Source organism: Oncorhynchus masou, chromosome 22, assembly GCF_036934945.1.
Source record: "Oncorhynchus masou masou isolate Uvic2021 chromosome 22, UVic_Omas_1.1, whole genome shotgun sequence".
Classification (NCBI taxonomy): Eukaryota; Metazoa; Chordata; class Actinopteri; order Salmoniformes; family Salmonidae; genus Oncorhynchus; species Oncorhynchus masou.
In genome coordinates, this window is record NC_088233.1 from 19,085,167 (window position 1) to 19,100,407 (window position 15,241).

Sequence of the window (15,241 nt, forward strand, 5' to 3'; positions counted from 1 at the left end):
GCAGCACTCCACCAATCAGGTCTTTATGGTAGAGTGGCCAGACGGAAGCCACTCCTCAGTAAAAGGCACGACAGCCTTCTTGTAATTTGCCAAAAGTCACCTAAAGGACTCTTAGATCATGAGAAACAAAATGTTCTTGTCTGATGAAACCAAGATTGAACTCTTGGCCTAAAAGCCAAGCTTCACATCTGGAGGAAATCTGGCACCATCCCTACGGTGAAGCATGGTGGTGGCAGCATCATGCTGTGGGGATGTTTTCAGTGGCAGGGAATGGGAGACTAGTCGGGATCGAAGGAAAGATGAACGGAACAAAAGTACAGAGACCCTTGATGAAAACCTGTTCCAGAGCGCTCATGACCTCAGACTGAGGCGTAGGTTCACCTTCCAACAGGACAACGACTCTAAGCACACAGCTAAGACAGCACAAACGTGGCTTTGGGACAAGTCTCTGAATGTCCTTGAGTGGCCTAGCCAGAGTCCGGACTTGAACCTGATCAAACATCTCCGGAGACCTGAACATAGCTGTGCAGCAACGGTCCCCATCCATTCTGACAGCTCTTGAAAGGATCTACAGAGAAAATTGGGAGAAAATCCCCAAATACCGGTGTGCAAAGCTTGTAGTTGCATCCCCAAGAATACTCAAGGCTGTAATCCCTGCCAAAGTTGCTTCAATAAACTACTGAGTAAATGGTCTAAATATTTTTGCAACTGTTTTGTGTTTATACATTAGCAAAAAATTCAAAAAACCTGTTTTTGCTTTGTCATTATGGAGTATTGTGTGTAGATAGAGGGGAAAAATACCATTTAATCAATTTTAGAATAAGGCCGTAAAGTAACAAAATGTGGAAAAAGTCAAGGGTTCTGAATACTTCCCAAATGCACTGTATTTAAAAAATAAATATGAGGTTTGGAAATGATGCAGACAATTACATTGATGGAAGCCACACAATTTGCAATATTAAAGCTGATTTTCCCCACCCCCATTTTTTTTTTTTTTGTAAATATGTTTAATGTTGTTTTTTTTCGGCCTACATGCTGATGAGCTCTATTGCTGCTGGGTTTGGTCTACTTAGTTCATGGACTTTTCCTCTATTCAAATGGTTTTTGTTCTTTTTTTAAGATTGGAATGTCTTGCTTCCTCTCATCTCTGCTGACACTACACATGCCAGTTCTCGTATGTGACTTAGCAGGTGTTAAATTAGGCTGCCAAATGAGAGCCAGGCAGAGCTGAGCCCAGTACTTTTGGTTATACACATTTCACCAACAACAATATCCAATGAAAAATTGTCCAGATATAATTTTGCTAAACCAAAAGGCACTTTTAACCAACAGCAAAATCAGACTACCCCATAGCTTACCTATTCAATTGGATCAGCTTGTGGGGGTGTGTGTATATATATATTTTTTTAATTTTAAATATCAGGACCCTGTCTTCAGAGATAATTTGTAAAAATCCAAATAACTTCACAGGTCTTCATTGTAAAGGGTTTAAACACTATTTCCCATGCCATAAACAATTAATGAACATGCACCTGTGGAACGGTCGTTAAGACACTAACAGCTTACAGACTGTAGGCAATTAAGGCCACAGTTATGAAAACTTAGGACACTAAAAAGAGGCCTTTCTACTGACTCTGAAAAACACCAAAAGAAAGATGCCCAGGGTCCCTGCTCATCTGTGTGAACGTGCCTTAGGCATGCTGCAAGGAGGCATGAGGACTGCAGATGTGGCCAGGGCAATAAATTGCAATGTCTGTACTGTGAGACACCTACGACAGCGAGACAGGACGGACAGCTGATCATCCTTGCAGTGGCAGACCACGTGTAACAACACCTGCACAGGATCGGTACATGCGAACATCACATGTGCGGGACAGGTACAGGATGGCAGCAACTGCCAGAGTTACACCAGGAACGTACAATCCCTCCATCAGTGCCCAGACTGTCCGCAATAGGCTGAGAGAGGCTGGACTGAGGGCTTGTAGGCCTGTTGTAAGGCAGGTCCTCACCAGATATCACCGGCAACAACGTCGCCTATGGGCACAAACCCACCGTCGCTGGATCAGACAGGACTGGCAAAAAGTGCTCTTCACTGACGAGTCACGGTTTTGTCTCACCAGGGGTGATGGTCAGATTTGCGTTTATCGTCGAAGGAATGAGCTTTACACCGAGGCATGTACTCTGAAGAGGGATCGATTTGGAGCTGGAGGGTCCGTCAGGGTCTGGGGCGGTGTGTCACAGCAGGAAATCTCAATGCTGTGCGTTACAGGGAAGACATCCTCCTCCCTCGTGTGGTACCCTTCCTGCAGGCTCATCCTGACATGACCCGTCAGCATGACAATGCCACCAGCGATACTGCTCGTTCTGTGCGTGATTTCCTGCAAGGCAGGAATTTCAGTGTTCTGCCATGGCCAGTGAAGAGCCCGGATCTCAATCCCATTGAGGACGTATGGGACCTGTTGGATCGGAGGGTTAGAGCTAGGGCCATTCCCCCCAGTAATGTCCAGGAACTTGCAGGTGCCTTGGTGGAAGAGTGGGGTAACATCTCACAGCAAGAACTGGCAAATCTGGTGCAGTCCACGAGGAGATGCATTGCATTACTTAATGCAGCTGGTGGCCACACCAGATACTGACTGTCACTTTTGATTTTGACCCCCCCCCCCCCCCTTTATCCAGGGACACATTATTCCATTTCTGTTAGTCACGTCTGTGGAACTTGTTCAGTTTATGTATCAAATTGTTGAATCTTGTTATGTTCATACAAATATTTACACGTTAAGTTTGCTGAAAATAAACTCAGTTGACAGTGAGAGGACGTTTTTTTTTTTGCTGAGTTTATACTTCATGTGATATGACAAGCAGGTATAGTGGCAGGTGGAAAGGCCATTTCTTCAGCGATGTCCAGTGTAGGCCTACATACAGGTTCCATGCTAGTTGCTAATGCTACTTCCAGACATTGCTCACAGCATTCAGACCAATTATGCTGATGCTATGCATTGGCCAATGAGAGGCTTTGAAGGCACCGGTTGGCCATATTGGCACTCCCCAGAAGAAGCAGTCCTCCAAAGCAGGGTTTCCCATACTTGGTCTTGGGGCCCCCCCCTGGGAGCACGTTTTGGTGTTTGCCCAAGCGCTACACAGCTGATTGAAATAACCAACTCAAGCTTTGATTTTTTTTAAATCAGCCGTGTAGTGCTAGCTTGGTAAAATAACAAGGAGGGGGGGGGGCAGGACAGTTTGGGAAACTCCGGTTTAGCTCATAATTTACAAGTATGCATTAAGGTGTTTGTAATAGAATAAACATGGCAAAACTAAATATGAATTTCTATAGCATTCAAAATTAAAACAATTACAATAGTGGGGGAATGCCAAGATGGAGGCGCGGTGGTTTCAAAACAGCAACCCTTCAGTCATCTAGTGTGTATATATAAAATCATTGGTTTCAGACCATGTGTAAACAGACTGCAACGTGATTGGCTGAACACGATACCCAACATCTGGAAGAAGCATTAGCCACTAGCAAGGTGGTGAAAAATTGTGTTTTATTAAGACAGTATGCATCATTTTCCAAATTTTCACTAAAATCTTTGAGGAAAACGGACACCTTTGCAGCCTAAATGAAGGATGTTCTATGTACGAGCCGGACGCCGGAGAACACAAGTGTCTATTACCGGCTGTGCAGATTACAGTTGGACGTCAGATGACAAACGATATCAGGAATAATAGCTCCATCAGGCAGACAGTTTGGCTGCTCCTTGACAAGAAACTTACTTTGAAAAGGCCTAAGCATCTATCAGTGACATCACCTAACCCCCAGCTCACCAATCCGTACCAAAGAAAAAAAGAGAACAAGCAACATACTTAAAATCAGGAAAAGTGATTTATTCTAAGAAATGTACAGTATAGAAAATACGTTGTCTATTTCCAAAATAATCTATGTCTTAAAAACCTGTGAACATAAAAACTGGAACATACGGGGCCTTTTTGATGCCGCCATGCTACGGAGGTAAATGTCTACTGCTGAAAACAACCAGACATCACATGTATATTAAAAACAAGTTCAAACATGTACAAAATGTAAAAGAGCAAATAAATATGATTCACATTTAATCCAATCTAGACATTTTACTAGTGCAGACAAACTGGATGACAGCAGAGTAGAGGCATACAGACTTCCATGTCTTGTGCAGTCAACACAATCAGAGACAACAAAGCTGCATAACAGTATCACAACCTCACAGACCATTTACAACTACACTGTCCTTCATACATGGACAGCGCAAGTGAACACACTACCTCCGAGAAGACCTCATCTAGCTAATAATAAAAATGAAAATTCCCTAGTAAGTAAAACGGCAATACATCCTTGTACAGAATCGTGGGACACATTGTCTCACAGCTAGTATTTTCCTATATTCATCCCTCCTTGAGCACATTTCCTTTTAATGCCATAGATGTCTATCAATGAGGGGACTACGCTGCCAGCTCTATGCTGTCTAACACGTATTAAATAGAAGCACAGGGCTCAGGTTGTCTAGACTCACCTGTGGCAGATAGGCATGCAATCTATACAGCTGGTAAGACGAGATCATATATAAAAAGAGCCCTTTTCTGTCGACCTCAGACATATGCCCAATCATTCACCACACCCCCTAGTGACACAAGTAACCTTACAATCAAAGGTCTCATGGAAGGGAAAAGTATACATAGTCATGAGCTTTTGTAGCAAAGTAATACAAGGCCATGTGTGTGCTGGGGTCTGAGTGAGTGAATGACTGAGTAGAGGGACTTAGTGGATGCCAGAGGACTGGCTATGAGGTAGATTAATTTGTTGTCATCGCTATACCTGTGGGGTTCACAGGTGCAACATGGATTTAAGATGGGGAAGAGTTCAATTCACACATAAATTGTTGATAGACAAGACCGCCATTGTCACAGAGGACCAAAAATAACAGAACCTTGCAAAAACAATATTGGTTTATCAGTTGTCACAAAATTAGGTTAATTAATTTGTCACTATTCCAGTCATGTTTTCTTGTGGTGCTTCTTCTTCAAATAATTCATTAAAATACCCGTATAGAACTGTACACCCTGAGGACATATTAAGTTCATTGAATTGGGGAGGAGGAAGCACTAACGTAAAGAAATAATCACGCATGGGTGTGATTGTGGACAATCTTTACCGTTCCAAATAAAATAAACACCACAAATAAATGAGCTACAATAGGATTACCATTTTAGGTGATATTTTTCAACAAAATGTATGGAATGCAATACATGACATTGAAACAAATAAAAATAATTGGGCTGGAAGGGTGACAACATGAATATAGAAAAACAAATACATCAATTGTTGATTCCAACTCTTGTTCACTTTGTGTGTATGTGCATATGCCAACCAGCTGGGCACATGGAAGTGTGGTGAACCAACCCACAAAAGACCCCAGTTTTTGTGACAGAGGACACCTACAGTGAAGAGTTATACTTAATATATATTCATATATACACATGGTAACAAGCACCAACAAAGAATCCAAGGCCACTAAATTCCAGTAGTTGTAGACTATCCCTAGTGCATAGCAGAGAAGGCTCTCTGCAGGTCTGAAATAAAATACATTCTCATAGTGAAGGCAGTCTTGAAGGACGCATAAAATTACACCGGAACAGCAAAAAAAGCTGTGTTTTAGTCAAGGTGAAAATGGACAGAAAGCTCCCCTTTTCAGAACGGTTTCCTTTTTTCCGAAAGGCAATCCTCCATCATCTTCTGTCCCGTCACATGGCGGGGCTCCTGTGCTGTTCATCTATCTACATATATCAAACTCATTCACACATACATTCAACATGAAGGAAACAAAGGCAACTGCAAGGCATGTGTGTGTGTGTGTGTCTGTCGACAGGGTTCTGATGACGGCTTCTCTATAGTCTCAAAGTACCTCCTTTTCTACACCTGAGTCTAAAAACATTTGGAGACGAAAACAACAACAAAAACACAAAGTAACACCAGTGCTCTCCTCTTACCACACCAGCTCCTTTTGTCCAGAGAGGCTCTGAGAAGACCAGGCTGGAGGTCCATAGAGAGCTATAGACAAGGGGGGGAGCCTTCTCCAGACAAATCCAGTGTGTGAGAAAATAATTTAAAAAGGTCAAACAGAGCACCAGAATCAGAACATGTCAATAGACCACTTAAAGCCTGCGTTTACACAGGCAACCAGCCTGCAGACAGAGAAACAGGGTCTCCATATGTTCTTGCTGGCCAGGCCTCGATGGAGGGACCAGCTATACAGTCTGAACTTGACTGGGAGTCCAAAGGCATGAAGACAGACAGGGCCATGTCTCTGCAGAGGCAGTCTCGGTGAGGGTTCCACACAAAGCAGGCAGACATCCCCAGGAGCAAAGAACTCATTCCCTAAAGAGACTCCAATAAAAGTGTCTCCATTGCCTGTATCACTCTGCACATCTCCTGTCCGATGCAGTGGGAGCCCTACTTACTGGTGCCCTTGAACACAGACAGAGGACAGAGTCCATTTTGAACCGCTCCGCAGCAGTCACATTTAAAGTCTTAAGACAGGAGAGACACAGGCAAGCACACACAGGTTGTCGTCATGGATGATATGCAGGCACCAATTTGTGTAAAGGTTTTTTTGCATTTGTCCTTTACCTGAATTGAGTAGAAAAGAAATGAAACAAGAATATCAATCATTGAAACTAGGACCGTGGTGGCCATGACATTTTGTCAGCCAGTAATTTCAAGCAAATAACTGCCGGTCTCATAGTAATTGACCGTTAATTAACAAACACATTTAGTATCTCCTGGCTTCCACACAGTCTGATGTGGACCTTTCGAACATCTACATTTTAAAAAGTCTAACAAATCTATTTAATACAGCCTACACCATCACAATGAATCCATTATTTATTTTAGACAGGTCTAAAGAAACATGATATGAAGAAAATGTAGTCTATTTCAAAAGAACAGAATAGCATACAGAGTTGTCCTTATGTTAGGCCCTGATACAGCAGACAATATTTGCTTAGAATGCCGTGGCATTATTTTATAGTATGAAGAATACAATAAAGGATATTTTTTCCAAATGATTTGAGAGAGGGCGCACATGCGGCTATTCTGTATTGAACGGTTAACAAAGAAACAGGTGCCCCTATACGGTTAATTTAGAGTTATTTATGCAACTTTTGATTTTTAATACATACGGCTGCATGATGCGACTAATGATGATCTGAAAAAAGTTGCATGAAAGGCATGAGCTCTGCTTAGCTTTTTGCACAGGCTGTACACATTTCATCAGTCTCTCATTCACAATTTGACAAGCACTTGATAATGCCTTGAATTTCCTGGATGCATCCCCTTTGTGTGACCGTAATGCCCTCTAAAATAATCCATGCCTTTTATGGCCAGTGGCCGTTGTGTCCTTGGGCGGAATATAATCATTATAATTCCCTTTCCAGGCTGCGTGCCCCTGAAGCACCTCTCACTCACCTCAAATCTTAGAAATGCCCGTCACGTGATCGGGTCCTTCTCACAGCATCCCAGGTCCTTCTCACAGTCTACAAGTGAAGACACACATCGGGGACGCAACTGCACGTGTTCTTATCAAATGCCGATGAGCTTATTGAAGACGTTGGAAGAACTGTCCATATTTACTTTTTGTCAGCCAACAAGATGAGTAGGCCTAATGAAAGCAAAAGCACTAGGCTATGTCAATCTACTATCCCCCATAGTACAAAAGTTGACCTATTCTATTGGTCAATTTGTCCTTCTGTGCGAAAAATAAATATTCCAAACATATCCCTCGACTGTCCCAGGCTGCGATAGATCCTAAATTCATACAAACACTAGCATCAAAAAACCTTTCAAAGGCAATGAGGCTAATGCAACAGATCAGAACGATTAGCTTAAAATGTTGATAAACTATTAGGCTATTTCTTCACATTATAAGTGCAGCAAAGCGCACATGGCAGTAGAATACAAGAGTGAATGTTCCAAAATCCAATCAATCAGCGGGAAAATACCATTCTCAAAGGTGACCACAAATGCAATTATGCATATAATGCTTTTAGTATTATCTTCCCCAAACTTGAAACTCATGTGCTGCGTATGTATGCCAGGTAGGATTTACACCAGTTGTAAATAGGATTAATGTGCTTAAGTGGCCAAATAAGATCTTTAAAATTAAGTTGTGATACAAACCGTATCAAAACATATAGGCCTATTGGCTAGGCTACATGAGGTGTGTGACTATGATTTGAAAAAGTTGAGGAGAAAAAAAGGCAGGAGCTGTGTCTTGCCTTACTGCACACAAGCCGGGCATCATTCAGGTAGGCTACCGCACGGCAAGCGGTAACCGGAGTGCCAAGTCTAAGACCAAAAGGCTCCTCAACAGCTTCTACCACCAAGCCATAAGACTGCTGAACAATTAATAAAATCGCCACTGGACAATTTACATTGATGGACCCCCCCCCCCCCCATTTTGTACACTGCTGCTACTCGCTGTTAATTATCTATGCATAGGCACTTCACCCCCACCTACATGTACAAATTACCTCAACTAACCTGTACCCCCGCACACGGACTTGGTACAGGTGCCCCCTGTATATAGCCTCGATATTGTTATTCTTATTGTGTTACTTTTTATTTTAGTCTACTTGGTAAATATTTTCTTAACCAACAGTGCATTTCAAGAAGAGTTAAGGGCTTGTAAGTAAGCATTTCACGGTAAAGTCTACACTTGTTGTATTCGGCACATGTGACAAATAAAGTTTGATTTGATATCGATTCACAAGTGATAATATATAATTCACAAGCGATAGGCTAATATTGGTCACCCATCAGATTGTTCTTGAATTAATCTTGTCTTTACATATACTAAATAATATGTGTGAAATTTGTTTTGATTTAAAATTGACCATTATCATGCACCTGTTGGGGCAGGGGTTCAGTTTCATGCTAGGTAGGCTATGCTCTTGTTGTAAAGTGAAGCAATGTGCTTAATATTAGTAAAGTTGAGAAAATATAGTAGGCCTAGCCTTAAGAAAGCTAATGGGATCCTCCTCTTCTTAATAAAGGCCATCAAAACTAAGTTCTCACGCAATTGCATAGCCTATAGAAATGTTGAGCAAGATGAGCTCATGGGCCCATAAATTGTTTGATTTTCAAATTACATTTGCATTGGTGTCAGAGTGATTAGAGGGACAATAGAGTGCTGAGTACCAGGCAGTTAGCAAGTTTGGTAGTCTACTAATGACCATCAGCAGCATCAGAGCTTGGAGAAGCCTGGTTACCGTGACTAAACAATTACGTGGAATTTAACCTGCTGTCATGTCTCGTGACCGCCAGTTTATCAGTAATACGGTCACCGTAACAGCCCTAACTGAAACATGACGTGATTTATTGAAATATTGATTGGTGAAATCTGTTATGAATGTTTTGTAATGTTTTTAAAATGTACAACTGGCCGTGCTGCTGCTCCAGTTTCAACTGAACCGCGGCCCTAGGACCATGCCCCAGGACTACTTGACATGATGACTCCTTGCTGTCCCCAGTCCACCTGGCCGTGCTGCTGCTCCAGTTTCAACTGTTCTGCCTTATTATTATTCGACCATGCTGGTCATTTATGAACATTTGAACATCTTGGCCATGTTCTGTTATAATCTCTACCCGGCACAGCCAGAAGAGGACTGGCCACCCCACATAGCCTGGTTCCTCTCTAGGTTTCTTCCTAGGTTTTGGCTTTTCTAGGGAGTTTTTCCTAGCCACCGTGCTTCTACACCTGCATTGCTTGCTGTTTGGGGTTTTAGGCTGGGTTTCTGTACAGCACTTTGAGATATCAGCTGATGTACGAAGGGCTATATAAATAAATTTGATTTGATTTGATTTGATACAACTGCCTTAATTTTGCTGGATCCCAGGAAGAGTAGCTCTTGTCTTGTCAGCAGCTAACAGGGATCCATAATAAATACAAAATACACCATTGAATAGTCACTTACCCTGCTTCCACAGAGTTGCTTAAACTCCCTGTTTACTGCTGGGACCACTGGGAGACATCATCTGCTGCCTACAAGATGACATAAGATAAAACATCAACCTATTTTCAACCATATTTTTAGCAGGGAGTCCCCAATTGAGATCAAGGTCTCTTTTGCAAAAAAAGCCCTGCAAGAGAGCCCTGCAAAGGAATGAACAATTAGAATCTTCAGCGTAGCTCTTTCTTACCCTGGGTGAAGGAAGTGTTCAGGTGCCAGGCCTCTCTCCTGGACCGTCATGCCTTGAAAGTGGCCTTCAGTCTGGGGGTGTCTGTAAATGGCCATGCGGGTCTGTCCCGGGTGAAAGGGCAGGTGCTGGGGCCGCTGCAGGGCCTCCATGAGGTGAGGGTGGGGTCTTTGGGGAGTGTAGTGTCCACTAGGAAAGCCAGGCTGGCTAGGGTATGGAGGCCGAGAAATCATGTGGGGGGGTGGGGCCCCACCCTGCTGCATCCCAGGATGCACTGCTCGGGGGTCGTACAGGAAGTTGGCCACTTGAGGCAGGGGCTGGGAACGCCAGCGGCGTGCAGCAGCGTTGTGGCTGTCCAGGTCCAGGATCTCTTTAGGGCTCTCTGGCCGCTCTGAGGTCTCCTCCACCCGAGCATGCTGAGGCTTCATTGGGCTGCCAGCCTCCCTGCTCTCCTTCCCCGCAGAGCCTCCATGGAGGCCCTCGGGCAGGAGACTTGGGGACATCAAGCTGACCCCGGAGCCCTCAGAGCCCAGGGGGGAGCCCATGCTGCTGCCCTCCTTCAGGCACCCATTGACCTTGGCACTGGCTGCAGGCAGGTAGGTGTTGGAGGGCATGGGGTGGCGAGGCTGGTATTGCTGCTGCCTATGCCACTCCTCAGGTGGGTAGCCCCCCCGGCTGTTGCCCTGGGGCTGGGGGTATAAGTGTTGCTGCTGGTACTGGGGGTACATGTTGGTGTGGCCCTGGAGATGCTGCTGCTGGGCCATGTGGTATGGATAGGAAGCTCCTTGCTGGTGGTAGGTGGGGTAGCCTGCAGGGTTATGGTTTTGGTTCATGGTCTGGGGTATAGCTTGGTTTGGGTAAGGCTGCCGATTTGAAGGGGGCATGGGCCTGCCCATAGGTTGACCATAGTGTGGATGTGTTGGGCTGCCCATGGCTCCAGCAACCTGGCCCGGAGAGTGGGGAGGCATGGCGGGGATGTGACCAGGTGCAGGTCCCCTTGGCCCCAGACTGCCCTGGTTACCCAACTGTGTCTGTTGCACATTGGGACTGAACGACTGTTGTTTATAGATGCTGTTGGGAGGTCCAGACTTCATCATGCTGGGGTTACCAGAGCTGCCTCCAGAATCCTTTCTGCTAGTGGGCTCGCTGGGCCTCTGGTCTCCATGGTCGGCTGGGCTGGGCTGAGGAGGCAGCTGGGACACAGGGTGGCTGGGGGGCAGGGAGGTGAAAGGGGCTGGCTGTGGTGGACTAGGGCCAGGCTGGGCCCCTTGGGGGGTGCATTTTGGCATTCCATGCATGGGGCTTGGCTGTGGACCACGTTGAAGGGGATTCTGAGCCACATGTGGAGGTGTGTTCTGAGGGTTTTGGGATCCTTGCTGTGGGGCTTTCTGACTATGTTGAAGGATGTTTTGTTGCTGTGCATTCTGGATCATGTGTTGATGGGCGTTCTTAGGGTGAGGGGCATTCTCTGGGATTTGCCGAGTGGGGATCTGGGTTATATGCTGTGGAGCATTCTGGGAGTGCGGAGAGTTCTGGGAGGGAGGTGAATTGTGGGGGTGTGGAGGAGGAACAATGGAAGGGTTGTTCTGTTGAGTGGGAGTCTGGCAGACAGACTGTCCTCTTCTCTCCCCCTCCTGTTTGCCGGTTGTCTCTGCGCTCTGTGGGTGTCCCGGCCCAGACGCAGCCTGCTCCCCGGTCCCGCTACCCCTCTCCTGTGATCTGCCCAAGTTTGGAGCCGAGAGGCTCTGCATGCCCCCAGTGGGGTGACTGGGAGGCTCTGTGAAACGATCCTGATCAGACTGGACGGGGGTTATCCGCGTTCCTGCATGGTTGTTGTTGGTCGTTTTGTGATCTGATGTGAACTCTGTTAGGACAGTGAATATAGAGGAAGGATGTTAAAGTGAACACAAAGGATCCATTTGTTGAACATCTGAGTTTATGCCTCTACAGACGGAGAACATGTTCTATTACTTTTCAAGACACAGACTCAAAATTAACACCATCTTTGATTATATTTGTTCAAGAAATGTTTAGGGTTTGTCCTTTATATAAAACATCTTCTTGCTAGTGTAGCTGCAGTGTGATGACATGTCATCTCAGTTCCACCCTCAAAGCAAGCCGCGAGACTTCATTGAAGTGATGAATACTTAGTCACTTACTGTGAAAAATTATTAACATCACATTGCAAAGAGACAGTTTGCTTATGAAATATAGTCAGAACTTCAGACAAGTCTGAAAATTATTTTTTTGGGAGGTAGACGAGGATCCAAGTTGATTTTCATAAAGCTTAGAGGGAGAGTTGTAAAGCAAAGAAGATCATTCCTACCTTTGGGCTGCATGTCTGCGTGATGGGCAGGCTGGCTATCTGGGCCATCGTCTCTGGGAGGACGCAGCAGGTGAATTTCAGGGGGTGGTGGGTGCTGCGAGGGCTGAGCTTGAGTTGGTGCGCTGCCAACTCCCTGTGGGGGCTGCTGCTGAAGGTTGCCCATGAGCTGGCGTGAGGAGCCAGCAGGGAGTCCGGTGGAGGAAGCAGACAGCTGCTGCAGGGCAATCATCTCTGGGCTCTCCAGCATGGAGGCCAGACGCTGCCGTGAGTCCTGATGAGGCATGGGAGGCCGCAGGGCCATGGGCCCCGGGGAGGTGCTGATGCCACAGGGCATCCTGTACTGGCTATTTGGGGGTGGGGGGTACCCTCCAGGGCCACCAGGCTGCTCTGGCCAGGGTTTGGCGCCCATGGGAGGTGGACCCCCATGAAAATAGGGGTGCTGCTGGTGGTTAGCCATATTCTGCTCCTGCATCCCAGGTCCACTGGGCCTCTGCTGGCCTTGGTGGTTCATCCCTGACCACATGCTAGGAGGCACGCCCATGCCTGGACGAAAGGCAGGGTAGTTGTGTTGTGGTGGGACGTCAGGCCCGGGGTAACGGTTCCCACCGGGGTGCATGGGGTGGCCGTCGGTGCGATGGCGGGACGGGTACATGTTGCCTTCGGGCGTGGGGGTGCAGAGGCCCCCAGACTGGAGGGCCACAGGGCGGGGGCCCAGTGAGGGGCCGTGGGTGGGACCCATGTAGGGGTGCTGCTGCTGGTGGTGCTGGGGATGGAAAGGCCGGCCATCAGGCCCCACCTGGTATCTAGGGCCAATGTGGTGACCATCCCCCAGGTGTGGCTGGAATACAAGGACGTCTATCAGTATGTCTGCATAGCAGCAAATATAACCAACCAACGGTGAAAGAGCAGTAACACACAAAATATTGTTCAGCTTGAGCACACTGTGAGCAGAGCAGATAAGATAATTAGTCATCAAATACCTGCATGTTGTAATGTTGAGGCATGTGGTGAGCATTGGGGTCTTCAGGCCGGGGCATGTGTCCCTGTCCAGGGTGAGGGTAGGCGTAGCGGGGGTCCATGGCCATCCTCTGACCATACATGTGTGGACCAGGGGGGTGCTGGAGCTGCTGCAGAATGGATGACAGTTCAATATCTTATGTCTAAAATGTCATGCATTTATCTGTCCTGATCTACAATTACTCTTAACTGTTTTTCTCTTTATTAACTCCTACTGAAGTACTAAAGCACTATCTCCTATGTGAAATATTGTTTGATATGCCTGGCCTCCCTTTAAGCCTAAAAAATAACTACATATCAAATAAGCGTTCCTAGCTACCTGCTGTGCTGGGTGGTATAGATTCCCAGGGTGGGGTTGTCCATGTGGCATGCTGTGGGGGTGTGGGTGTCTGTTGGCCCAGTGGGTGGGAGGGGGAGGCTGGGCCACCTTGTTCCCCTCCTCCATGGCGGTGCTGCCCTTGCCCCCTGGATGTGTCCGTTTGCGCGAGGCATGCTCAGTGGCTCTGCCCAAGCGATCTGGCCCCGCCTGTTTGGGGCCTTTGCTCCGCCTCTTCTCCTTGCGGTCTTTCTCACGGTCATCACCACACACGTGGAACTCTTCGTCCGTGTCACCGTCCTCCGACGGCAAGTGCTTGAGCAAGGCTCGGCTGAAACAGCGCTCCAGGGACTCCGCCATGATGCTGTACTCTGCCGAAAAACACAGACAGGCACACAGGGCTCATTCATCTGGCCAGTTAAACACAGACACAAATATCAGAGTATCATCTGAATGCCATTGCATAGACACACCCCAGCATTGGGCGACAGGCTGACCAGCCCAGAGGGCCGTAGTATGGTTGACCCCTGGCCCCAGTGCCTCTCCCTGGGGAGAGCATTCAGACAGATGGATGACTCCAGACAGGGGGCTTAGCTAGGGGCTGGAATGTCTCTCTGGCAGGCAGGCAGGGTCTGGTGCACTGGAGCACAACTCAATCCCTCCCCATTCATCACTGTCAAATCTGTTAAGGGCCAGAGCCACATTACAGCCCAGCTCTCCCCCAAAATTCTCTCCTCCTCCACTTAATCAAATTTATCTATTTCACATTCATAATTGAAGTCCAAAGTCAATCCCAAAAAAACGTTTTTTACATGCTAGAGGAATTTGAGGGACATCATGTGTGAGTTTAAGGTCAAAATGAAGTGTGTGTATTTACCACTGTCTTCCCCATTGTACTCCATGCAATTCTCAAACATGAGCTTCACGTCAGACACAAACTCCTCCTTGGTGATGTACTCCCCTTCATTCAGCTTCCTCTCGATGGTGGACAGGTCCATCGGAGTCTGAGGAGAAATCAGGGCTAACGTAAATTGCTACTTGTGGAATGGATGACATCAAATTAAAATGTGAAAAAAACTCATAACCGAGGCATCTAACCTTCATTTGACAAAGTTTGGACCCTTCTTTTTCACTGTGATTTTGCTCACCTGAATGATCTCATTATAGTTGGGGGCATAGGATTCATCCACAGGCTCCAAGAAAGGCCAGGAGTCTTTGTGGGCTTTCAGGGCCTCCAACACTGTGGAGAACAGGTGTAGTCAGAATAGAGGCACCATCCTGGCTAACTGTCCAGAAGAATCTACAGCAGGTCAATATGCTTCACACATACAGATATGATACAATGATGATTGCATAG

General features: G+C 46.3%; 1 protein-coding gene across 1 annotated transcript in view; it reads right to left on the reverse strand.

Moving 5' to 3' along the window:
- Positions 1-3,861: 3,861 nt before the first annotated feature.
- LOC135509142 (chromatin remodeling regulator CECR2-like) overlaps positions 3,862-15,241 on the reverse strand; it is a 65,437-nt gene continuing 54,057 nt past the window's right edge. Inside the window, 8 exon segments of the mRNA XM_064929543.1 lie at positions 3,862-6,658; positions 10,003-10,070; positions 10,229-12,089; positions 12,552-13,389; positions 13,532-13,678; positions 13,888-14,255; positions 14,762-14,888; positions 15,033-15,124. Coding sequence (XP_064785615.1) covers positions 10,022-10,070; positions 10,229-12,089; positions 12,552-13,389; positions 13,532-13,678; positions 13,888-14,255; positions 14,762-14,888; positions 15,033-15,124 — 3,482 coding nt within the window. The 3' untranslated portion in view covers positions 3,862-6,658; positions 10,003-10,021.